At 40.9% G+C, this 24,585-nt stretch overlaps 1 protein-coding gene across 1 annotated transcript; it reads left to right on the top strand.

Moving 5' to 3' along the window:
- Positions 1 to 398: 398 nt before the first annotated feature.
- On the top strand, positions 399 to 24,578 carry vstm2lb (V-set and transmembrane domain containing 2 like b). Its single transcript, XM_076742826.1, has 4 exons — positions 399 to 699; positions 21,486 to 21,655; positions 23,235 to 23,279; positions 23,475 to 24,578. Exons 1-4 carry the CDS (start codon positions 585 to 587, stop codon positions 23,781 to 23,783), a joined length of 639 nt encoding a protein of 212 aa, XP_076598941.1. The 5' UTR covers positions 399 to 584; the 3' UTR covers positions 23,784 to 24,578.
- Positions 24,579 to 24,585: the final 7 nt, after the last annotated feature.

Raw genomic sequence — 24,585 nt, 5'->3', positions numbered from 1 at the left:
ACATTGTAGATTTTCCCTCGTGCAGCAGCGGTTTCTGCCTTTTGTTGTTCCTATTTTTGACTTAACTGTAACTGACCCATTGAAAGAAATAGTTTGTAATTTGGTCAACGATCATCTGTTTTCCTCCCCACCCTCACACTTGTATAAGCAGCTGATTAGCTTAGCTTAGCATAAAGACAAACAATAGAACATAACAAATTTAACAAATCTGCCTACCAACACCTCTACAAGTCATTAATTAACAGGTGTTTAAGAGGTTTATGGTGGTCTATGTTTATTTCCTGTACTCTTTGGTTTTTGTACAGATGTGGCGTTAATTTTTTTGTTGAGGGTAACATCTCGGTGAGATCCTTCCGCCTAATTGACTGTGTGAGCCGCTTCACCTGTCTCCGCGCTGCGTGTCCCTCCGCCTCCGCTGGCCGCATCATCTCCTCCCGCAGAGCCGAGCGGAGCAGCAGCGTGTCTCCCCTCCAGCTCCAGCTTTATGTCTGTGAGGGTCTGCTCAGCGCCGTGGGGATATTTTATCGATGCTCTCCACCTAATGTGGCAATTTCATACAACTGCTTGAAATACCGACTGAAGCAATGGGAGCCTTTGGAGTGATAATAGGGATTTTACAATATGCGGGACTTTATATTCAACTTACCGCGGCTCTCACCGTCGGACACGGGGAGGTGGATAATCATATTTCTGGAAATGGTAAGTTGTTTTATGCCTCTGTTTGTTGGTGGACGCTTGACTGGAAGAATAAGCTCTTAATATTATTACATCCACTCTTGAGGGGCTGTCACTGGGTGGGGTTCAGTCATTAATTGTTCTTTATGTGGTGGAGGGTTTCTTTACTTCTTTTCTTCTTTTTTTTCTTTTTTAAGTTTTTTATTATTATTATGAAGAGAAATGTTGACTACTTTTGCAGTCTTACTGCTGTCTGTGCTTGGTGCAAGTACATAAGGGTTGGCCAACTTGGGTTAAATAAAACTTGAATATCACACTTTTATCATCTAACAATGTGTCCACATTAAAGTGGTAGAATATAGAGCGAGTCTGTGAAGCATTTTGATCCAACTGAATTTGACACATCACTTTTTATAGCTTACTATGATCTGGGCTACACAAGCACTATTCAGACTGCACATTCAGGCTGATAAAGAATTACTTTCAACACAACCTATTTGGTTTGACAGAGTCAGGTGCATAAAGGGCATTTTCAAGAAGCTGTTTCAGCATGCCATTCAAACAGCTGCTGCTGACTAAGATGTCTTCAGGACTGCTGTGTGTTTAATAGCCTATTTCTGCTTAAAACAATTGCTTTAAATATGATAAATGTTTAGATGACTATCGACTAAATGTCAGCGCTAAATAAACAGCTTTCATATGGAAATAGTGAAAGAGCAATCTAGGACTAGCCTGTAATATAACAAATTAAACAAAAAGTGCCCAACACATACTGTCCTGTTGTTTTATATATTGGATCATGACCATGTTGTAGTGGGATCAGGGCGGAAGCTGAAAATGCTGGTTTACCTGCACGAGTTGAGGAGTTTACAGCTTTCTTGGCTTGGCTCTCATCCTGGAAAGTCACAGTGAATGTTTTGGCATAATGTTTCCCCAAGGCTCAGTTTTGCATACTGTACATATGAGATCCAACCTGAAAGCTAGTCCCCTTGGCGACTGAGCAGCTCCATTTATGTATTTGATTAGTTTACCCTCCACCCAGCCACACAGGAGGTTTGATCCTCCAACCTTTCTGCCATCCCTGACCCGAAGCTCCCAGAACCCTAATAATGTAGTAACAGGAAGGATAAACACTTCAATCATAGTTCACAGTCATGACAGACAGTAAAGACCAGCCGGTCAGATAGCGTAGGACAGTCGATGACATGCAGCATAAGCCCATCTCAAAAGCAAAGGGTTTGTGCCTTGGCTGCAGGCACCTACAAATCTTCTATGCAAAACACCTTTTGTATTTTAAAGACACTTTGTAGAGAGTTCTAGAAAGCAGAAATGTTTCTCTGGGTGCTGTGTGTGTGATTATAGATCCTTAGGTACAGTACAGTATGTCAGTAAAATAATGTTTGACACTAAAAACAAATACTAATTCAGATCAGTTGTTTGAGGCAGACATCCATTACAAAACCACACAGTAGTGCAGTTTAACTGTCGGACAGGAAATGGAAACTTGTAAGATAATACAAGTGAGTGTGACCATTAAAAAAAACAGAACAAAGAAAAAGCCAAGGGTGTGTACCGTCAGTGTTCTTAAGACAAATTGCAGCTCCTGTAGGCACCCAAAGGAGAGAGGGGGTCTGTGCTGCACTATGGGTTATTAATGGAGGTGGGTGAAGGCTTGGGATGCCCCGTTACTGTACTGTAGCACCTTCACATCTTTTATATTCACATCTCTGTGCTGCTTGCAGGAATAAAAATCACAGGGTGAGTTTAGAATTGTTCAGTGCTCTTCTGGAATTTGTAAATTGATCATATACTACTTTTGCTCTTGACGCCTAGCAGCTCAGATGTGTTTGCTGTGAATAAGCAGATATATTGGTGGCTCATCTATCTTGTCAGATTTTGCTATTTTGACAAGGCACTGTCACTCATTGTTGATGAAACTAAAAATAGTCTGTGAAGCCTGCTGTCAGGTTTTGTTTTAATTAATGCAAGGATGATGATAGGGGGCAGTCCCATCTATGATGAGGGTTCAGACCTAGTTGTGCAATAGTAAAGCCTACTTTTCTAAGTAACATTTCTAATTAATGTCTAATTATGGTTCAACTTATCTGAAACCACTTAAAATGTTTAAATGTCACTCAATCTTTTTTTTGTCTATATCCACAGTTTAATGCTAAATGTGATTGCATCCTCAAATATGCTGTTGATTGTGAGTTATAGCATTAACACAACTGCTAAAACAACCTCATGGCTGTTCCTTAAGTCCTTTAATGCTCAGTTGGTACTAATTTTTCCAAATATCGAATACCTCCCTTTGCAATGAACTTCTGTTAGTTTAATCAATGTCAGTTATTTTGAACACAATTGGCATTTTTACCTAGTAGCAATCTTATTTTTCTCCAGCAGCTCCAGACATAGATTTACTGTTATCTAATTAAATTGTGCGATAACCACTTTATCACAGTGTCTCACCAGTTGTCCCTTGAGCCCTCTCTGCTTAGCAAGGTAGCTTTAGCTCGATCACTATAAATGAATCCGGCATGCAGCGGTTCCAAATGGATTGACTGTCTTGGACAGGTTAGAAAATCAATTAGTAGCATTTCTCCCAAAGGGAATTAATTAAAATTGGCTGTAATTGTTGTGCTCTCTTTCCCACTCCATGTCTCAGACTGGCCGTGAGGAAGAAATGCTTCAGGGTGTGGAGCCTGAGCAAGAATGAAATCTCCTCCCTTCAGATTTTTTAAAGTTGATCCAGAAAACAAAATAAAAGCCTTCTATTTTCGCCTCTGAACAACAGCAGCTCCAGCACCAGAAAAGAGAGTTGTGGCATCCTTTGTGGTTAACTAATCCTCAGGATTTTCTTTTTTTTCTTTTTTTTTTCTTTCCAGTTGATAAATTGCCCAAGCCGAGGATAGCTGAGCCGTCATGTAGAGCAGAGAGACTGAATGCACTGTTCTGGAGAGTGCTTGTTAGATTCAGCCCTGACTCATTTGTTTCAGATAAGTGCATCTGGCTGGGTCCCGGTTAGCCCCTGCACCCCGGTTTCCACTCGAGCTGAAGTGTAGACTGAATCGCATGCAATGCAAAATGATATGTTCTGTGTGAAGACAAACGACCAGGTTACATGGATCAGTGCCTCCAGCTCATTGTGGGCCACACGTGTCTGCTGTGCGCTCCTGAGGGTCGAGTCTCACCAGTGACGACAGAGGAAGACGCTGAGAGTTTTTACATCTCATAGATGACGTATGAAGTGATGATGATGAAACCAATTGTGGCATCATCATCAATTCTGAACCCTTCACTTCCAGTGCAAGACACAGTGACATTTGGCAGCGTTCATCCTGTTATCCATCGGGAGTGTACCGCTTTCTCAGTGTGGGGGCGTGTACCAATTCATTAGGCTTCCAAAGTGTCTGGGATACTCTGCCAGTCCTCTGCTTGGTGTCCTCTTAATGAGGACGGCCAGCCCAGACAGTTTGCATTGGCTTTCAATTTAATGGAGCCCTGACTGTGCAGGGGGGGGGGGGGCAACAGCTTGTACAGTCATGCTGTCACAGCGGAGGATCGGTAGAAGAGTGCAGGAGAGTGAGAGGGAGGTTGAACCAATGATCACCTCAAGAGGATACCGGAGACGGGAGTACATTTTAGCATGTCACATCTTGAAGGGACAGCTGCGTCCTCTGGTGACGCCGCCATCTCCGGTGTGAAGTCGTTATGCTTAGGCTTGAAAAACTGTTTGTCTTTTCCACTGAAAGAAATCCCCTTTTTTTAAGACGAACTGGTGTTTTCTGCACAGCTTGATTAAAATGGATATTCAGTCTTATTTCTTGATGATTGTCATTGTCATTTTTTGTGTCAGCTTTATTCAATTAAGAATACAGACAAAACACATGAAAGAGACAATGCTTACTACAAAATCAGTGTAACAACAAGGACTGCAGCTAGTGATTGTTTTCATTATTGATCTGCAGATTGCTTTCTCCAATAACCAATGAATCATTCGATCAATAGTTTTTAAATGCACATCACATTTTCTCAGAACTCAAAGTGTCATTTTCAAATTGTTGGTTTTGTTCAAAATGCAAAGATATTTGATTTACTATCATAAATTGAGAGAAAAACAGCAAATATTCACATTTAGAAGCTGGAACCAGTGAAGTTTTGGCTTTTTTTTTTTCTGCTTAAAAAAATCAAAAGTTTAATATATTGTTAAGCTTTATGCAGATAAATTTTCATTTTGGCTCAAACAACAACAGAATCAGGGGCCTCATTTATAAAACTGATTTAGGATTAATTTTGATTAAACCCTCATTTGTGCTGGCACTTAAAGGGAAATGGTGAGGCAGGTGCCGTCAGTTGAAGTTAATTTGAGATTTATAGATGACAGGCACGTATCTTAGAAATGGGCTTCACAGAACCTGCTTCAGCAAGGTTTGTTATGCACGGCATCTTCTATGAATCAAATGTAAGCACACCTTTGGAAGTGATTAAGTTCAGGTATAAATCTGAGAACATTTGTTATAAATCAGGCCCCGTGTCTTGTTCTGAACCACCAGACAGAAGATAGCATGTTTTGTCAAGGGAGAAAAATCTTAGAAAACTGCACTGTGAGGCACTAAAATGAAAGGGAGGAAAGCCTTTCCAAACTGTGACACAGCCTGAGAAATGGAGGTTTGTGTGGGCCCTTTGACTGAGATGGTCAGCTGTGCTCACTTTCATGTGCAGTGATGGTAAACTACTGACACAGATGTTATTTTAATTGGAAGGATGGAGAATATAGTACATTTATAATGAGATCCTGGTTGTATAAGCTCACTCACACTGAAATAAGATTTCATTACCTGACAATCCTACTGCAATTTACAATGCTACATCAGCCAAGGTGAATCGGCTTCAACAGTAATTCAACTTCCAGTTCAGTCCTTTGGATTGCTGCAGATTGGTCAGATCACGTCTAGCAGAGTGCTCTCAGCAGCTTGGTCACTTAACTGTGCTGCCGCATGAAAACATACACACCAACACTTGAAGGTACAATGTGTAGGAATTGGCCAGCTGTCAAAGGCCACTGCAAACAAATGTGGAGACAGAAAAAGAGAGAAACTCCACTATCGAAGGTGTGCAGTTGTTTTGTGTGTTTAACAATGAAAATAGGTGGAAGAACATTTGTTTCTTGACATTCTGCAAGTTTATTTTGTTTCTTTATTAGGCTAAAACGGCTAAGAGAGCTTGTGAAACATAGCAAACTAGCCGCTCACATACATCTCCCAGCTGAAACCATATTCTCACACTATCACCTCTTGATGCGCAAAGTGGTATTACAAGACAGGACGAGCCAGGGCTAGCTGGTTAGCATGCTAACTTCAATAGATGTCTCTGCAACACAATACATAGATGTCATTGACATAATGTCAGAACTGCTGCTTCACATTTAGTGGATAATGTTTTTTGGAACATTTTAAATGTCATTTCCCACTATATCTTACACACTGTACCTTTAAAGGTTCTCAAGGGCAACATACCTGAATAGAACATAATGTTGTCTTTCATCCCCAGGGAGTCCAGATGGAGTACATTGTGCATTCTTGAAAGTGGCTCACAGCCCCGGTATGTGTTGTCAACAACACGTGCTACTTCATGTTGCCTCACATTGGGAGGAAAACACAGAAATAGCCTCTCTGAGTCTTTTGTCCCAGGGGCTATGAAAAATTCACTCTGCGGGCTCGGAGTATCGGCGGCAACAGGCAGACAGCTGCTTGCTTGATTACCGGCTCCATTCTTATTTCATTACTTTACCTTCCACCTTGAATGGAGGCTGAAGGTCTCCCAGCAAACGATTATTTCCCCAAGGAGGCTCCTGTCTGTTTGCCCCGCTGCTCATTCTGAACCAAATATAGCTGCGTTATTCCCAGACTACTTTTTGTTTATCAGTCTTATTGTGTTTCATTTCCACATGTGGTTATAGGTTTTCACTTACACACTAACTGTATTCTACAGACATCATCTGGCACAGTAAGTCAGGGTGAAAATAATATTCACATTTATGACTTTTCACTCATCTTCATAATCTGGAAAACTCCATAAACATCCTGGTGTTAATAAGAATACAATAACAGTGAAACTGACCCAATCTGGCTGCTAAATATCCTGCTGGGTGTCTTGGGTATTGTGTGAAAACCTCTGAAGGTTTTTCTTGTATTCACTAACCAAACATAACTTCTTCCTGTAGTTGGTTATCTGCATTCAGGATTAAAACTTTTTAAGATCAAGATACAGTAAATATCTGCAGCAAGTCTCTATTACAGGAGCTTGTTGTTTCATGCAGCGTTCCCTTGGGGCTTCCCTGATTATTAAAGCCATTCATCAAGTTAGTGAAATACCTCCTCCCACAGGGATTCTGTTCATGGGCTATTTACATTCACCTTGGTGGAAGTTACAACATTAAGATGGATTTTTATGTCTTGGTATTTACTGTGTCTGATTTTCTTTTTTTGTTCATAATTCATCACGTCTTCTCTTCAGTGCCCGATGGATGTGGCTCATATGGAAGCACTGAGTTAATGACCCTGATTTTACTGGCTATCCCCATAAGGTGGCAGCTTTTCAGGTGAAAAACGTTTGCACTTAACCTCGAAAAGGATTTTATTATCATATTATTCCAGCTCCCAGCCTCTCTTTGTCTTATTCTTCGACTGCTGTTACATGACTGGAAGAAATGTGTCCCCATTATCAAATTCCCTGACTTCATGTATTGAGAACATTCTTTCATTATTTGTATTTTCACCTAAAATATCAGAAGAATGAAGGGGGAAAAAAAAAGATGAACACAAATTGCGACACTGCCTGTTTTTTGTGAGAGGAGCATTTGATAAAACGCTGTATAGTTTTCAACGGAATGCTGTTGTTAGCTCATGACCCTGCCTATGCTATTTTGCTGCTGTCTCTGGTTTTTGCCTCAGCATACGAGGGCATTTTGCCAGGTGAAATCTTTGCCGCTGCCTTGTTTGAGTGACAGGCTAAATTTACTGTATGGCAGTCGTGTTTTAAGTCAGCGAACTGATGGACAGTGTGGGTTTGCAGGTTCAAATGATAGCTCAGTTTCAAATAACTAATTGTGACACATCAGTGAGTGACATTTAATTTACCTGATACTGAATTAGATCTCTAGATGTGTATAAATCCACAGGTTAAAGTACTTTCCAATAAATCCACTATTTCTCCTGTTCGTGTAACATTTGCTAAAAGCCGTACTGTGTTTGGAATAACTGGAACTGAGGAAAATGTTGAGAGACAGACGAACACGTTGTCGCTTTTGGTCTTTTAATGTCATCTGTTGACAATAAGAGAAGTAGAGAATAACGCGGGGCTTTAATGGTTTGACAAAGAAAAGCAGAAGCTTGCAGGGCTGCAGACAGCCTTACACTGTAAGCTTCTCTCTCTCGCTCACACACACACGGACGAGCACAGATGTGGGTGTCACACTTGCTTCTTGTCCATGCTAATGAGCCCTCTGTAATTTAGTCATCCTCAAACAGCACAAGCTCTCGCCATAGCAGGAAGAGAGGATCGATGGATTGACCTCACGCTGGCACTCTGGCTAGATTTATCCCTCTCATTTTGTCTGGGACCTGAAGAAAATATTTAAGAGTGGTCTCTTATGGGCTTGAGCGGTGTACGTTTGTTTATATATTTATGTCCTCCACCGCATTGCTTTCTTTCATTATTTTCTCTCCTTTTCATTTTTAATGAGTCTTTGGTGGATAGCGAGCAGCCGCCTCTGTGCTCTCATGGCCTCATTTCCATCGTTGCTCTCTAAGCAATGTGGTTAAAAATGCCGAGGAAGACCGTTTTAAAAATGCATGCACTGTACTTGCATTGTCAAACAAGGGTTCTGCCTCTGCTAGAGGACGGTTCTGACAGTCCTGCCGTTATGAAAATCTATACTTAGACAAGGCCAAGTCAAGCAAACTCTTTCTGTGCCAGCTATATAGCATTATAAATGAGACAGCTCAGTGTGCTTGAAATTTCCCTGGAAGTCAATATTCACATCAGAAGTATTTCTTATTATCCCTCTTTTCTCTGGCAGTTCAGGGCTGTGAAAATGTACCAGTGGAGTCAGCTTTTGTGTTGATTTAGTATTCTACCAAGGTTATGGGATTGATTTCTGGTGACGCTACTGTGATTAAAGTCAGGAAACAGTTGGATGTCTGCTGAGCTGGCTTGTCAGGGCCTGACGTTGGCACAGCACTCACCGGGAGACAGTGTGTTTGTCAACAAGTCGTGTTTCACAGGCAGGTTGAAGAGGGCGCCTGCACAGCAAACTGAAAGGCAATTTGACAACTGTCAGATCGATAAAGCTGAGAGGAGGAGGAGGAGGAGGAGGAGGAAGGACAAGTGAGGTAGGAAGGCACGACATTTGTTTGGGCACAGCATAATTTGGAGGTGCTAATGCTTTGGGATGTATGCATAGAGCTCTCACAGTGGATCTGTCCTAACTGTCATAACAGTTTTGCATTTGTGCCATGAACACATTGTCCACTTTGCACGATGTTAAGTAGGAATCCTCCAATCAGCAGATTCGAGCTGCTCAACAACTTTCAATGGAACTGTATCCTGACAGTGAGATCAGAATTCTCTCTGATTGAAAATGAATGAAATCTGTAAAGTTTTTGTTTTTCAAATGTGAATAGTTGATTGAGGGAGGTTCAAGGAGTCTTCTTCCTAAAGCCGTACCCTGCGTCCAAAGATGTCTGTCCTCAGCCACTGCTTTCCTGTAATGAGTTCCAGCATCTTTCCAGCTGTCCTGCAGTGACTCTTTCGCCCATGAGGTCGGCGTTTGTCACTACTATGGCAGCTTTAACTTTAGCCTCTGTTAATACTCCATATTAAGGGAGGGATGGTGCTGTTGTTCATTCTGAATAGTCCTCTTGTTAGCCAGGCCTTGAAAGAGCAAAAGAGGTATTTTCTGCCTGCCGTGAGTCAGTCTGAATCAGCTCTTTATGACCTTTGTCTCGAGGTCCAAAGTTGGCGATGGAGCTCCAAAGACGAAGTATCAGATTGGTCTGGCCCCTCTGATTCAGAGTCTTTTTCATTTGGGGGAACCTCTTCGTCTCCCAGACCCTCTTATTCTGCTCTTAGTCCTTCTCCATCGTTCTCCCTCATGTCTGTTCACTGGGTTCTAACCTTTCTCCATCTCCATGTACATTCTTAGAGCTGGTATCTCCACCGTCATGGCTAATTCCTGAGCAACACAGGATCAGTTTTCTGTTCTCAGCCCATCTTTTTGTCAGTATGTTTAACCACCAGTAGGACCAGGCCAGAATCCTGTTTTCTGTTGATTCCTTGCCATCCACTTCTGGTCCTGGCATCAGGACTTGGTGGTGATTTGGTTTTTTGTTGGGACTAGCCTGCCTTTCAAATTGGACAGCATGTCAGGAGCTCAGCCTGAGCTCCCAACAACAGTCTTCTGCTGTTTTTTAGTGTATCAGCCAACTGCTGATATCACCCACTGTACCTGCAGACAGAATCTGGTCTGAGTCACATTTCAATCCACCTCCAACTGTGGCTTGGATGCAATTTGCAAAAAACATTTCTGCTGTCCAGACTTTCAAAAAGCAGTCTGCATACAATTTGAACCAGGTCTAACAGGGTCATACAATGTTTCAACTTACTTTTGTGATCATAAGAGAGAAGACGTTGATAAAATGATTATTTTTATCACGAATCCACTTTCCTAATTTGTCATTATAACAGAACCCTTAAGTAAATCAGTATTATGGGTAAGTACTGTCTGAGTAAACATGACTACACACATAGTAAGTCACATAGCTTCATTGTTATATGCTGATTTGATAAACGTGCTTATATTTCTTCAGGTGCTTCAGGTATGGGAGAGGCGCACATTTAATAATCAGCAGCCAGCACTGGATCACTTGTTCTTCCTTGTTTCCCTTGTCTGAGTCTCCTGAGGCTCTGCATCTGCAGCCATTATCTCAATCTTTGAGATTTGAGGCTGAGGTCTGTAGTACCTTTTAAAGCGGATGTCACCGTCTGTCCTTCTGCCCTTTTTTACACATCACAGATGAAATTTGAGACCAAGTTTGAAACAAGTTCATTCTCACATTAATGCCCAGTAAACTCAGCTCTTGAACATGAAACAGGCGTACACGAGTGACAAACAGCCTTCACTGAAGATGTGGTGGTTTGGTGTGAGGTTGACACAGAGGACACCGTATGATGTGATAAAGACTTTTGTTTTGTGGGTTTCTGTTTTACGTTAGTAACTGTAAGATGCACAATGGAAGTGAAGTGTACACTTCCCTTGCAAGTCACATATGGAAACATTTTTGATGAATCCAGGGTCGTACTGCGTGAGTTTTGCATGTGAAACAAAGTTTGGATATTCCTCAGTGTCTTTACTCTTTCTTCAACCAGTATGTGCCAATAGGGAAGAGTTTTGGTATAATTAATGCTCATCATTTCGGTTAAAATTGCTCCTCTGTGAGATTTCATGTCCCTGCCCCCCCAAAGGTAATGTTTCCTGGTTTTAGAAGATGCTGATCACTGCAGTTTACTATAAAGAAGTTCCACTTGCAGCTCAGACAATTGCCTCCGGCAACAGAGAATGAAGAGATAAAAGGCAAGTCAGTGCTTAGAAGTGCGTGCTAAATCTGATTTTCTGTATTAGATTTTTATTTTCACTTTAGCTGGTATTTTCTAATCCAAAATGTTGACAGATAATCCGCCATTCTTGTTCTACATACATCACACACACATCCAGCATTTGTCATGCAGTAAAATGCTAAAATTACAACAGTAAAAGCATATCTTATTGTATTCAGCGTCAGCTAGAAAATAACAATGTTTTACTGAATAACCCACAGTAGTACTTGCAAAATCGGTCATCTTCATTCTCTGTATTTCGTCGCCGACAGCTCTAACAAGGTTGTGAAATGTTCTTCTGAGAAGTTTTAAAGCTTTAAAAGGCAGTGAATGTGATGATGGACATGAGAGACAGAAACTATGACAGATTTATGGCCTATATGTCCATAAGTTCCATAAAAAAGCTTTAATGGAGAGCTTTGACCAACAAGTGAAGAAGCCATATCCATTAGTGAAGACAGAAATTGAAGGAGGCATATTGTAACTCCACTCACAAGCGCAGACACTGACAGGCCACAGACCACAGCTGCTAAAATCTGCTAATGACAGTTGTCATTTCATCCCAATAAAATCGATGGTGACTGGCTACAAATGAGGATCCTGCTTTTGTCTGCGTCTGTCGGGAATCAAAGACCCGTTTAAAACAATCCCCATGAATTTCGAATGGAAATCTGCCACCATTATCATTGTAAACTGTAAGCCACACTAGCTATCACTGCAAATTTGACAGGTGTAGCATCAGCAACTAAGCGGAGCAGGGGAATATCTTTGACTGATATAAAAGCAATCCTTTTTGACGGCTACATGTCACAATTTGTCCTTATTTTTGAGACTAAACAAGATCAAATCTGATAGTGATTTCACACTGTCATTGTCTGTATTGTAAGTTTTCTTCTAAAATCAATCCTTGATGCTTTTTTCAAATATAAGAAAGTCATTTTCTCCAACTCACAACCAAAATAGAGTGCAAAGGAGAACTGGTGAAGAATTAATGACGCTTGCTGAGTCTCCACAGCCGTTTGAAACCACAGTGTGTGAAGTCAAAGTCAAGTCAAGGAGAGAGTTGCACGGGGAGTCCTCAAATACACTCGGGAGTCCGCAGATACAGTAGGACAGGCTTATAGCTGCAAGGTAATTCCTGCACTTTCCCATTTCCCCAGCCAGCCAATAAGACCCTGATTCTGCACACACAAGATTTTTCTCAATTTTCCACCTCTTTCTTTCTCTTGTGTAAATCCTTTCTTTCTCTCTCCTGCTGTCTCTCTCCAGCTCAGTAACATCTTCCACAAATCTCCACCTCTTGTTCAAAGCACTATATTTTTGCTCTCCTCTCCCTTTTCTATTGCCCTTTCATTCTTACTTTCTACCTATTAGGTGCTCCTTCTGCCTCTGTCTTTCACTTAAGCCTTTTCTGTGCTCTCAAATTCCTTCCTCCTTTAATTCGGTTGCCTTCCACGCTTCCTCCTCCTCTCTCGCTGAGTGGGCAGTCTGTGTCTATTGGCTCTCTGGTGTCTGGCATAAAGAGATGCTTCCAACTCTCAGAGTAGCTCACTACATCTCCTGGAGCCTTGCCCACCGGCTCTGGCAGGTGTTCAGCATCCTGGGAGACTTACCCTGTGTGTGTTTCTCACTGTGTGTGGTGCCCCGTAGCTTGTTGTCAGCACACAGTGTATGTGTCTAAATGTAGCTGTGTGGATTCTGAATGCGTGTTAAAAAGTGTAACGTGCAACATTTCTCTGACACACATGGTGCTACTGTGTGTTTTTGTCGCATGCTTTGTGCAAGCCATAATGCACAAGGTGTCCCGATACAAGAAAGTAATGGATGAGGTGGAGGCGCAGAATGCCAAGTGATGGGGAAAATGGCCTCTCCAGTTATCATTTTGCAATATTCAACTCTCTAACACACAGATTCATCTCAACCAAAGCACAGGAAATCACAGCAGTTCAAAAAAGATCAAAGGACAATGTAGAGCTCCTTTAGCAGATGGAGGAGAAGGGGGAAGAAATGAAAAATGACAAATGAAAATAGATTTCAAAGTGACTCCCCGCATGATGTGCTGGAAGCATATAGAAAACTGCCAACTGTTTCTTTCTTTCATCATGCAGATTAAATGTAATTGTTGTTATGCTCTTTGAGTCCATCATACAATTAACTTTGATCACTGATTTCTTTCCAGTGAAGGACAAACAGCCTCATTACCGATGTGAGGAATAAAAGGAAAAAAGATCACATTAACAGGCATACTGGAGAAATGTATGTGTGCAAAAAGGCTACAGCTGCAATACTCCTAATACTAAGCAGTAAAACTCCTCTAGTACGCCACACTCTGTCCAATACTGGTCGAATCTTCAGATTGATTCCAACTATGTTGGGATGCTGTGTAAAACACAGCAGAATGTGATCATTTGTGAATCCTTTTTGACATATACTCAATTGAAATCAGTACAAAAACAATATGTTTAATGTTTAATCTCATAATCTTCATTGATTTTTGTAGATATATGCTTTTATTAATTATTATTATTCTGAATTTGATACATCAACACATTTCAATCAAGGTGGGACAGGATCAACTAAAGACTGGGAAAGATGTGGAATGTTCCAAAAATACCTGTTTGGAACATTCCACAGGTAAACAGGTTGATTGGTAACAGGTGATAGTATCATGATTGGGTATGAAAGGGGCATCCTGGAAAGACTCAGTCATTCACAAGTGAGGATGGAGAGAGGTTCACCACTTTGTGAACACATGATTGGATAAAGGAGATTAATACATGGACTCAGGAACACTTTGTAAAATTGTTGTTTTTAAACACAGTTTGTTTCCAAATGACTGCACTGTTTTTATTTACAGTCTGCACAGCATCCCAACTTTTTTGGAATTGGGGTTGTATTTCAGGGTTATGTATGTTGTAGTATAATCAATAGAGTCAATACAAAATGATGCCTTCAACTGCTCCAGTTTATTTTTGTTATCAGGTGTGCTGTTGGACATCTGAAATCATTAGATTGACAGAAAATGAATCAGTAACTCTTTTCATAATCAATTAATTGTTGCCATTATTTAAGCAAAGACGCCAAATGTTCCCTGCTTTCACCATCTCAAATGTGAGGATTGGATTCTTTTCCTGTTTGATATCACTGCAAGTTGAATATTTTTAGCTTTTAGACTGTATGTTTTCACAAACAAGGAATTTAAGGATGTCACAGGTTCACAGGTTTCTGACATTTCACAGCTTAAACACTTAAAGTAACCAGCAGATTAATCACCAATGAAAATGAAAAGTTGAGCAAAGACAATACAAAGACATGCACGTCCATAAATCTCAGTGGGTCAGGTGATGGACACAAAGATCAATGCAATAAAGACTAAGACCTCCAGACCTTCCATTTCAGTCCCATCATAATCATCTTCCATGTGGTCTGGCCTGTCATGGCTGCTTAAGGTTGCTAATAATTACTGTTTAAGGCTGAAGTTTGCAAACAGTTGATTTATTATTTAATTATAATCCACTGATTTTCCATTGGTCAGCTCGTCAAGTAATAAGCTATAATGTCAGCATTACTTTACTTTCAATTCAGATGGGATTTTGCCTTTTCTTTGCCCATATCATCCCTTTTTGTGCTCCTGTTTGTGTCTATTACTGTGTGTCCCACAAGCATCTTTTGTCTGTGGGAACACAGCCTGTTCAAAGTGACAGATGCTGCTGTCTGTGCTCTGCCGCTGGCTGTTGATACTGTATCTTCAGGATGACAAAAAAGTGCCACCCGCTGCATCGAATACTAAGAAAACTCACATGATTGAAATGCCAGCCTCTGTTGTTTTGCTCATATATTTTATGCACAGTGAAGTTTTCTGCCATTCCAGGCTTCAGCTCCATATGTTCAAAGCACATTATAACAAGACATTGTGATAAGTTTTGTCATACCCTCTATGCTCTTCATCAGGCATCAGGCAGTGAAATAGAACCAGGTTCTATTTTTTTTTTCACTCTTTCTGCCCCTTTTAAAACACTCTTGCAAAATGCTTTTTCAAACAAAGTTAATACTGTTATAAAAAGAGGAATCCTTGGCATGGAAACCACAAAGTAAATATCTTTTCTTAGAGCTGTGTCTCCATGCACAAAGGCATCAAGGCTCTCTCTCAGTAGGTATTGGTTTAGCCTTAAACTGTGTAAACGTCAAGACGTAATTGGCTGATCAAGAATTTCAACATGCAGTGTGCAGATACTTATAGAATAGCTGCCTCTGTGAGCTCCTCTGTCATGTTTTTCAAAGGCTGGTTAGGTCACAGTTTAATATCTGGATCATAATCATCAGAACATTCCCTCACATGATATCCCTGAATCTTTTGGACTTGCTAAGTTCAGGTTGTGTCTTGTTGTGTTGTTATCCCGAAAGATTTTGCTGCAGTCGGGAACAACATGCATCATCAGATGAAAAGTGAATCATTATACCAGCTGTGATTACAGTCTACAATGGCATCGAAGGAACAGTTAGTGCTACAGGAAATTGTGTGTCCCACTGTGCAGTCAAATCACAAGACGGGGTAGGAAGCACTTCATGTTTTTGTCTCCTTTTGCTTTACGCAGAACCGTCCAGAAATTAAAAATCTTACCCAGGAAAACATTTTTGTCTGCTTCGACGTCCATCTGTCCTTTTGTTTCCTGTTTTCATATCTGTCTTAGTGTGTCGTGATGGCTTGTCTGACAAGACAGTCTGTTACATCTCTTTCCATTTGTTTCACCCAGTGGCATTTTAATTCTCCCTACAGTAGAAGAACCAGAAAAGTATTTGTAAAGTGTCTCTACTGTTTTGAGTACCCAGATAATTCAACTTGATTCAGTGAAATAATTAAATATTTCATCTACAGCACTGTTCTGTACATCTGGCACATAACAAGAAAAAGGCAGATGAATATGTGGAAGCAACTGTCAAGTCTCGTGTGGTTTATACTCAGTTCTTCAAATATAATACAGTGCTGATTAAGTTAATTTGGTGCCATTAACAATCAGATTGTTGTATTGTGTGCATGTGTTTTTTTGGTTGCATAGCACACCTCACATGAGCCACTTGTAGCTGATTTGTCTGAGATTTGTGCGCTCTGTCTCACGGTACATGAGAGCTGCCTCCTAACATGAGCCTCAGAAAGCAGGAAGAAAGAACAGTTTGTTCTCTGCCCATAGCTCTGTCAGCGTCATAACAAGGGCTCATACTGTAAGATGGACATGGACCAGGTGAACTGGAGAGCTACACTGAGTCTGACTGTGGCGTATCTTTATCTCGCCTGTTATTTTTCAGTCTCAGGATAATTTCCATAATAGAGTAGAGCCAGAGAGAAGAGTTACTCTCAAGTGGCTCAAGTGTGCTATTTTTTTTTTTAGCATCAAGTGCTGTCTTGCTTGCACATAATGGACCTCCATGTTGCCATGACAAAACATGTGCTCAACTATTTAACCCCTTATAATGCAGGAAATGTTCCAAGCACTTCATTCCAACATATGGAGAGACTTTGTCTTGGCTCTGTAAGTTAGCCGGCTTACTTATCTCTCAGCTCAAGAATTAAATGCATACACAAAGATTTGAAGTCTGTTGTGGCTTTCAGTAGATGAGTCAGTAGCCTGTCAGGGATCTAAACAAAATGTGTTGATTTGCAGTCTGTGTTAGTCCTGAAGTAGCTTTGGCCTGTGAATGTAGCTGCAGCTTTCTGCAGAGCCAACACTGGGAGAACACTGTGTGCAAAGCTTCTTTTTTTCTGTTTTTCACAAATATTGCTAGTAAATATATTCAGATATGTTTATTTTGAAACAGAAGTTAAAGAAAACACTGGCAGTGAATTCTTTGCAGTATGAGCTTGTTGTTGATGTGTTGTTTGTTTATAACACACTGCAAAATGAGACAAAGTAGTTGTTTCGTTGCAGAAAAAGGTATTTTTACATAGCAGGCCGGACAACAGTGTCATAAAGATGCTCCAGGTTCACTGACTATAAACATGCTGGCTGCTGTGTGTGGACTGCTGTCTCACTGTCTGCAGGTATTGTGAACTAGGTTCAGTGTACACAGCAGCACATGCTGCTATGTCTGCGTGCCTTTCCATATGTCATTCCTTTACTAACAATCCTTTCTAAAGGTCCTATTTCCCTCTTATCACTGTGTGTGTGTGTGTGTGTGTGTGTGTGTGTGTGTGTGTGTGGATTCCGTCACTGTGCTTCAAAGCTCCTCTCACAGCATTTCCTCTCACTTTTCCTCACTTTTCCATCTATCTTCCTCATCTCTTTCTTCTCAGCACACTCGCCTCAGTTCACCTCTGCCCTTGTCCTTCTTTTCTCTCTTTTCCTCTTCCTCTACCCTTTTTGGCCCCTGTCCGGCAACAACCCTACAGTACGTCTCCCCCTGACAAATGAGGCCACTGCCTGGCCGCAAGCAGCGGTGCATCAAGGGCACAACTCCTGAGGGCCCAGTCAGTCAAACGACACCAAAGCCCGCTCCACCGGCCCTATTTTCAAAGCCTTTTCCTTACATCTTCCTGTTCATCGCTGGATCAACTTCACATGAACGTCGAAAACAGAAATGGTGGCTGACTCCTCTGTTTGCTCCCCTGGTCTAAATATACTTTGTGTGCCTAATGTAGGATTTCTCTGAGAGAGGATCATTCTGTAGACGATAGGTAGAACATTGCAGCTTATTCTCTCATCACTCTTGATGTACAATGACAGGCTCTATGTGAAGCGTTTCACTGTTTCAGTAAAGGGTTGGTTTCACAGTGACTGAGTGAGTAGATAACGTACTTAGATAAGTGTTTGTTCCTGTTGAACAGTTTTTTGTTTTGTTTTGTTTTTTTTCAAATTTCAATGTGTATGTATAATGACTTTTGTAGGTATGATGAGTTTTAAGAACTTCACTGTTGTATATTTACAGTGAGAGTGACTAAGTGGGAGACCAACTCATCACTGCTCTGTGGGGCATTTTAGCATCTTTAAGCTCTTTGTTTTGATGTCACAGCTTTGCAGTTTGGGTTCAGTCTCATCACTCTCAGTAAAGCGGTTTCCAGCAGCAGCGCCTGTTTTCAGCAAACAACCTCTGATAAACTCACTGCTTCCTACCAGCTCAGCACTAAACAGCTGAGAGAAAAAGTTAGGGACTAATTGGAGAACATTTAGCAACTAAAGAGCCACATGTTCTCTCATGAGTAAATGGATACCAAAACAAAGTGGAAAGGAGTATTGAACTTAATTTTATCAGATGGCCCAACCTGTCCTCTTTCCCAGGGCGTCAAATACAAACACACAAGATACACTTTAGCATCTTTGTGAGACCCAGCAACTGACTGCAATGACAGATGCCAAGGCGTGACAAAGTGTTACGTAATAAGTCAATGTTAATGCAATAACTCAGTTCATGCAGGTTCAAGGAATACAAAAACTATACAGGAGCTGTAATAATGTAGCTATCAAGTCTAAATGACACAAATTTGCATTAGTAGCTCTGTGCTACCAAGTGTTGGCATACAGCAGGTTTTTGATGTTTGATGGATGAAGGCTTTTTGCTAATTGTGGTTGAATTCAGTGAAGAAATATTTTAAACCCTTCAGATGCAGAAAACATGATGTCATATTGTCAGCATTTGTCAAAAAGTGCCTTAAAAAACACAAATTAGATAAATTATGTTAAAAGCTACAAATTTACCAAAAGAAAGAAAGAGTGCATGAGCTACAAAACAGAACCCCTTTCCTCTCCTCTGTTTTAATATCAGGAGATGCCCACAACAGCACCACAGAAAAAATCATTTGCTCAGCACTCTCATTCTGGTAATATATCTTAAATATGCTCATGTAAAATCAATGCAATCACTGAGACTGAGAGAGGATGCAATAGACAAATGAGTGAGATGACTTAGAAGTGTGTATTTGGTGGGTGTGAAAACAAGACCCAATGCAGTGTGATACTGTACATTTACATTTAATCAATGCACATCTCCTCAGATGGTGTATGTGTATTATACCTTCACTTCACAGTATATTAACTGTATTATAATTAGAATGGTCAATACTGTGTGAATATTGTCTGCACATCATTAAACTGACTATAATGAGACTACACTTCATGGTGTATAACCTTAGTGTGGTGTTGGTATTGATTGTGTGTGAAGTTAATTGTACAAAGGAGCAAAGCCACCAAGTTCATTTCATGTCATTTCTGACTGGGTTGTCTGGGTTAAGGCTCTTTCCATTCCAGCCTTAAATATGGCATTGTAGTCATTTCTAATAGCTGTGATCAGTCCTGGCGCCACGGGAAAGGAACTGGCCGAGCATTTAGTTTTTATGGGCAGACCCTGATGATCACAGTCTTCTGCATGCAACAACTGATTCGTATTGGATAGTTCAATATTATTCAGGTTGATATGTTAAAAGATTACCAGGACATGATGTACTTATTTACTGTGCATTGTAATGATGATGCTGTTCATTCAATATGAATTAAATGTGTTAAACTTTACAATAAATACACACAAACATCTGAGGCCGAAGTCAATTATTAGCGTAAAACAAAGTCACTAAAACAGCAACTAGACTATGAGACTCCAACAGCGTGCAGCTCAGGACATTTTATTCTAGTCTCACATCTATTACTCCATACTGGCAAACATACACGGTAAAAGACTCAATATTTTTAACCACCGAAAGGCTGGAAGGCAATTCAGAAAAATATCTTATATCTTAATATGATGGTATGCTACTTCCTACACTTTGTTGGCTCAGACTGGGCTTACTAAATAGTCCACAGCAAAAAAAAAATAAAAATTGCTAAACGTTTGAGATGTTGACGTCGCTCACGTTGGTGGACTCAACCCAAAACCAGTCTAGCAGATCACCAGCAGAGGGTGTACTTAGACCATATTCTCAGACACAGAGCAAACAGACTTTCAATAAAATAAATAACAATAAAAACATGATAGTTCACACTAATGTTGATGAAGATAGAATAACAAAGATAATAAATCATGACTAAATAATGTACTTATATATATACATAATAACATCAATGATAATGCTGACTTCTCCTGGGACGGCCTAATTCCTGGAGGGGTGAGCTTGGCCCCGCAGTGGCAGGTCTGGTTATAATAATTTAAAGTGTTGTTTTATTTATTCTGAAGTTGTGACTCATATCTAGTTCATATGAGCTCTTAAAATACTTTGCTGTAGTCAGCAAGTTAAATTTATAACATCTGAAAAAAAAAACCTCCAAGTTGTCCCTTCATTTAAATATATTATCATTTATGAACAACCTGATTCATGCTTTTTGTTTGTTTGTTTCTTGTTTGATCACAATCAGCAGATGGTGCATTTTAGACAGAGAATATTATCTTTTTCCTGTTGTTGTGAGCAGAAGTATTTGTAAGTGTGTTTTAAGAACACACAGTGTTTATGGATGAAGGTTCATGCGGTTCAGCTGATGTCTGTGTTTTACTTGAGTGTCTAGAAGGATTACAAACTGTCCCCCCACACACATACTGTGTGCTGAGTCAGATGATATGTGATGGAAAAGGTGCTTTTCTGTTGAATTATTGACCATTACCGCAAGCCAATCCAGGGAAAATGATGTTCTCTGTGGAGGTGGTCGGTCTTATGTGCGTGGGCTTGAAGAGCAATGACACTTCTAAATTAGTCCATCAGTACAATGTTCAGCTGTGGCTGCTGAACCAGCGACTGACGGATTATAGCGTACGTTCTTGACACTCTTTCAGTTCAGTTTATGTTCTGCTTCCTTTCAACTTCTCTTGAAACAAAGACAAAATGTTGTTCAAAGAGCTTGCTACTACAGTGTGTGGAGAAGCTTTCAAAAGACTAGGAGAGTGAAAAGCGGGCTTTCACTCGTATGCTGCAGATCACTGATGATGGATCACATCCCAAAATGACCACAGAGTCACCTTCGTTTCATCCGTGACGTAGCACTGGTTTGTTGACTCAGTGCCTTCTCCTTGAATTTCTCAGTGCTCTGTTCACTTGGCTACCAACACCTTGTACCCTTGTGTGTGTCCGATATTGTTTCTCTTGCTGAAGTGTGATGCAGCAACGTCGCCAGTGTCTGTCATTTTCAGGATGTCTTAAGCGCATCATGTCCCCTAAACATTTTTTGTTATTCCTCTTGCAGCTTTCTTTACAGAGGTGCCACACGACATCACGACGCAGAGCGGTGAGGATGTAGAGATGGCTTGTTCCTTTCGCGGGGCTGGCTCTCCTTCCTACTCCCTGGAGATCCAGTGGTGGTACATCAAGGACCGCAGAGATTGGCAGGAGAAGCCTGCCCACATCACTAATAATGTAAGCTGCAAGGGAAAACAAGTTGTCTTGCTGTGAGTCCCAACAGGGGCACTTGTGCCCCAGGGGGGGGCACTTCTGCAGTTGGCAGGGGGTACATGGAACACTCATCTAATCAGCTCAGCATAGAAATAGAGATTTTATTTTTAAAAAAAATGTATCGACATATTTGTGTGATGTTTAGCTTAAATTTTCAGCACCACCGCTAATAACCTGAGTCACTTGTCACACATTAACACTCATTTCAAAATGAGAGTGAATGACAGCTCGTTAGCAAGCGAGCGCAGAAGATGAAACAGTTCCATGAAAGAAACAGTTGGAATAGTCTAACAGTTAGACAGAATGAGGATGCTAATCACTGTATTACTGCAGGAGTGCATGCGGTGCTTGTTGTCTACTTTTGTTTCTGTCAGTCCAAACATGTGGCTCATCCCTCTGGGACTACAGGACACTGCTGTTTATTATACAGTACAAATATAGGAAGATGTCCAGTAACACAAATACCAAACGAAAAGAACACATTTATAATATTATCCAGCATACATCACAGTAACATATTCCCAGGTGACATATTTCAAAAATAAGTTGTGCACGTTAAAAAAAAAGTAATGCTACAAGTAAGTGGCTAACTTAAATGTTTGATATGTGGAGAGCCAACTCATTCTTTGTATATTACCCATGTTAATAAAAAATTCTGTTTTTATCTTACCAAACAACATTTTGTGTGGCACCCGGTAAAAAGGATAATGGGAAACAAAATGGAACTAATTTCCTGTATCACTGAGGTGCTTATGGTCAGTGCTGGAAAGCAGCCCGGACGTGTGAGAGGATTTTTATAATACTCTGAAAACCGTATTGTTTCTTCTTCTCTAAACCTTTATTTTTTATCTGTTAAGTAGAATTACAAAGTCCATTTTCAGCATTCATTTTTCAGTTTTTGCGGTTCAGTTCATTTGGACAGAAGCGCTCGGACTGGACCTAAAGCTTACTGTGTGTCAGGCAGGGAGAAACGCAGTATTAGCCATGACAGAAACCCTCTGGCACGGAAACGGAGGGATAATTGCTGATTAGCATTTGCCAGCACTGGGGGAACAGGTTGACTCTCTCCCATCATGGGGGAACTCAAGCTCCCCTGTTGTGCCTCTAGACACTATAATTGGCACTGAGAAAGAAATAGATTTTCAAAATCTCTGTCTGCTCCATGCATAATTCATACCTATGCCCAAAAGAATACCTCTGTGCCTCTGCATACGCATTCACACACACTCTCCTGCTCAGAGGCTTACGTGCTTGGAGCTGTAGAGTGTGTATGCTCACACACATATTTGAATATGCGCATACACAGAAAGCATGCACATATATGCACAGATACATGCTTCACGCTCAACCATCAGAGAAAAATGGCAACTAGGACAGATCAGCAATCCAGGAACACTGTAGAAACCATCAAAGTGTTTGTCTATTGTAAGATTTTGCTGTTGTAAGTCAATGAAATTAGATATTTTTAGTGTGAGGTGATTTTAGAAAAGTGTAGCCTGAATGATCCTTCTGTTGTTAATGCATCATCCATATTTCTGTGCAGGTTGTACCCCTGGAGGAAACATCCAAAGATGCCACCAAAATTAGCGTGAGTTTGATCTTGCGTCAACTGTCGACTGGCACAAAGCAAAGACAATATCAGAGAAAACGTAATGATTCTGCAAGATATGTTTCCATTCATGGATAGGAGCTTCGTCAAGTACAGAAAGGATTGTAGTTTCGAATTATATAGTATGCGCTTTAGTCATATGGCTAAAAGTGCATCATCTTTTGTCCCTGTTAGGTGGTAAAAGTGGCCGGCAGCAACATCTCCCACAAGCTCCGTCTCTCCAGCGTCAAGCCGTCAGACGAGGGCACGTATGAGTGTCGCGTCATCGACTTCAGCGGCACCGTGGCGCAGCACCACCGCGTTCGCGCCTACCTCCATGTGGAGCCCGAGAGGGGTCAGGGGTCTGATGGCAGCAAGCTGCAGGAGCCAGGGCACCAGTCGCAGGGGAACCACCCACACCCCCATCACCAATCAGAGGGCAGGGAGCTGAAGAGGAGATCAGCTGGCAGCACCACTGACTGTAATGAGAGCTGTGTGCTTTAGAGTGGGCAGCCCGCCTGTCTGTCTGCATGTTCATGACTTATCTCCAAAGAGGGACAGTCATCAGCACACACGTCACCACAGAGTTAAGGCATCAGACGTAACTGGACCCTTTGTGTTTCACCGTTTGTTTGTGTATCTTTAGCATCGCTGTTTGGATGCCTGTGCTGTTGAATGCCAATAGGTGGCACGGTTTATTAACAGTACATACGGTTGTGTTCTTTCTGTTGCTGTGTTATTTGTCTCTGTGCTTTTTCCTATTGCATTAAGTTTGTGTTAATGTGGCAGTTTTACTTTGTTATTTTATCTGAGCAGGACTCTTTCGGTGGCTGAGCACCCAGACTTTTTCCTCACAAAGTTACAGTATTTGGCCGTGGAGAGTCAGCATTATCATGGATATCATCACTAATAATTCAGACGCAGACACAGAACAGATCATTTCCTTTGCAATGTGCCAGTTCTACTGTCTTTTACCAAAACATGTGCCAAACGCTGCGGTATCTTGATGTAAATGCTTTGTAAGGAATAAAGAATAAATTAAGCTTTTTTCATTCATCTGGAAACTTTTCAAAGTGCATTGATTTTATTTATGTAATCTTGGGTTCAACACTGTCTGTATTTGACTTTCTATGCCACCACTAGAATGTTTGTCAAAAGTAAAAATGTATTCCTTCATCACATCAAGATAATATCTATAAATTCTTATGTATATTCACGCTTGGCACTGTAGGCTTTTACTGTTATAATTTAAATAAAGTTTAATCTGTGGTGCTTAAGCAAACGACTCAAGTAACACAACTCCAGT

The sequence above is a fragment of the Chaetodon auriga genome, chromosome 2, assembly GCF_051107435.1.
Source record: "Chaetodon auriga isolate fChaAug3 chromosome 2, fChaAug3.hap1, whole genome shotgun sequence".
NCBI classification, from domain to species: Eukaryota; Metazoa; Chordata; class Actinopteri; order Chaetodontiformes; family Chaetodontidae; genus Chaetodon; species Chaetodon auriga.
This window is presented reverse-complemented; position numbering and strand designations above follow the sequence as displayed.